Raw genomic sequence first — 2,500 nt, forward strand, 5'->3', positions numbered from 1 at the left:
CACACACACATACACACACACACACACACACACACACACACTTACACAGGTATACAAAGTCACACTCGTGTATGCATGACACAAAAAATAAAGTATTTCAAGCTTAATCACCAAATGTAATTAAAAAAGCATCCCACACTCACATAAAGGATTTAAATGTACTCTACTCCTGTGATGATAGGGGTTAATATGTAGTCCAGATACCTGACTCCAACGTGTGGATTTGAAAACTTGGGATGGGTTTCTGCGACATGAGTGAGTGTTCTTTTCCATGGAAACCCCAGACTCCTGAAGCTTTGAATAGCATAAAGCAGGACAAATTCAGACGCCAATATCCCCCGTTCACATATGCAGCCTATTTAAAGATTAAGCCAACATTGGAAAGTGTATGGAGAGAGGAAGCAGTTAGCAGTGAGATGAAGGGTCTTTCCTGTCCCGATTCCCTCTGTGTGTTTGTGTGTGTGTGTGTGTGTGTGTGTGTAGGTTCCTTCAGCTCAGTGAAAAGTACAGCAGGGAGATACAGGATGTCCTGTATAGCACCACTTCAACTGCCCTATAGATCAGGAAGGCTCCCTACTTTACCACAGAGGGTTTTGGAGCCTCCATAGTGATTCACATTATTAATAAATATGAGTTTTACAAGAATAATGTATGTTATATTAAGGATGAATTTGAAATTTAGAGTAGCTCGTGTTGGTAAAAGTTAGCTACCTTTTATTTAGGGGCTACACACACACACACACACACACACACACACACACACTCCATCACCATGCTGTTTTTTATTCTCATGCCATGCGTGTGTTCATCTTCTAGGCGGAGACGGCGGCCAACCGCATCTGCAAAGTGCTGGCTGTCAATCAGGAGAATGAACAGCTCATGGAGGACTACGAAAAGCTCGCCAGCGATGTGAGCCGACAGACACTCAAACACACACAAACACACACACACACACACACAGACAGCCCTCACCTCTCTCTCTCTCCTCCATGCTATCCCTCCGGCTGTTCCTCCCCTGTACCCCACAACCCTCAGTGTTTTCACCAGAGGGCTTTCACACTGGAAATCATATAGGTCACACACACACACACACACACACACACACACACACACACACACACTTACTGACTCGCGTTGACACATACTGTTGTTATAATACGCGTAATATATTTACACACAGAGAATATGAATGCAGACATTCACACTGAGTCCATTGATTAGATAAGGGGATAGTGTGGTGTACTCAGCCATGTTTTTTGTATATTGTAATCTCAAAGTTAAACTCACCCTCTATCTCTCCGTCTTCCTCCTCTGCCCCCTGTTTCTCCTGCATCATTCATTTTTTCCTTCACCACTGTCTGTCTCCTCCACCCTGCATCCATCCATCCATCCATCCATCCATCCATCCATCCTGCATGCACACTCTCCTCTTTTCCTTTCCTCTCTCTCTCTTTGCGTCCTCTCTCCATCAGCTGCTGGAGTGGATCCGTCGCACCATCCCGTGGCTGGAGAACCGTGCGCCTGAGAACACCATGACGGCCATGCAGCAGAAGCTGGAGGACTTCCGCGACTACCGGCGCTTGCACAAGCCGCCCAAGGTGCAGGAGAAGTGCCAGCTGGAGATCAACTTCAACACGCTCCAGACCAAGCTGCGCCTCAGCAACCGGCCCGCCTTCATGCCCTCTGAGGGCAAGATGGTGTCGGTGAGTGGGACTTCACTAGCGTTAATGTACTGTTTGTTTAGACAGGAGTTTATGGTTTTCTTTCGGAGCTGTTTTGTAATATGTGTCTTGACATCATTTTTGTCTGTGTGATATGTGTGTGCATGAATGTTCTGTGTGTGTATCTGTGCACTTTGTATGTGCGTGTGTTTTTGTATGTGTGTTTATGTGGGTGTGTGTGTGTGTGTGTTTCCAGGACATTGCTAATTCATGGGGATCCCTGGAGGGTGCTGAGAAGGGCTATGAGGAGTGGCTGCTGAATGAAATCCGCAGGCTGGAGAGACTCGACCACCTCGCCGAGAAGTTCCGCCAGAAAGCTGCCATCCATGAAGCATGGACCGAAGGTATTTTCAAACACATTGACTTTCTCTCTTACTCCCTCTCTCTCTCTGTTTTTTTCACTCTCATTGACTTTGTTGCATGCAGACACAAACCAACAGGCCTGAATATCGATGTCATGAAATACTGACATGAGTCTGAAATAACTGCACCTTTTTATTTAATCCAACAGAGAGTCCTAATGTGAGGTCTATTTTTGTCTGTGATGTACATATAATGGCCAGAAAATAATAGAACTACTACTACTAAAGTGGTTTAGCGGCCTTTCTCTAATCCTCTGCCTCCCCCTGCAGGTAAGGAGGAGATGCTGCACAATCGGGACTTTGAGACAGCCACGCTGTCAGAGATCAAGGCCCTGCTGAAGAAGCACGAGGCGTTTGAGAGCGACCTGGCCGCGCATCAGGACCGCGTGGAGCAGATTGCGGCCATCGCCCAGGAGC

The 2,500-nt window shown here is 46.7% G+C and overlaps 1 protein-coding gene across 4 annotated transcripts in view; it reads left to right on the forward strand.

Moving 5' to 3' along the window:
• The window catches only part of actn1 (actinin, alpha 1), a 47,953-nt gene that overhangs the window by 36,187 nt on the left and 9,266 nt on the right, over positions 1-2,500 (forward strand). For all 4 annotated transcript variants that reach the window (XM_031580428.2, XM_031580430.2, XM_031580427.2 and 1 more), the window contains exons 9-12: positions 817-909; positions 1,473-1,703; positions 1,918-2,065; positions 2,354-2,500. The exon at positions 2,354-2,500 is cut by the window's right edge and continues 4 nt beyond it. In XM_031580428.2, the coding sequence (XP_031436288.1) occupies positions 817-909; positions 1,473-1,703; positions 1,918-2,065; positions 2,354-2,500 (619 nt within the window). The remainder of the gene's footprint in view (positions 1-816; positions 910-1,472; positions 1,704-1,917; positions 2,066-2,353) is intronic.

This window comes from Clupea harengus, chromosome 14 (genome assembly GCF_900700415.2).
Source record: "Clupea harengus chromosome 14, Ch_v2.0.2, whole genome shotgun sequence".
NCBI classification, from domain to species: domain Eukaryota; kingdom Metazoa; phylum Chordata; class Actinopteri; order Clupeiformes; family Clupeidae; genus Clupea; species Clupea harengus.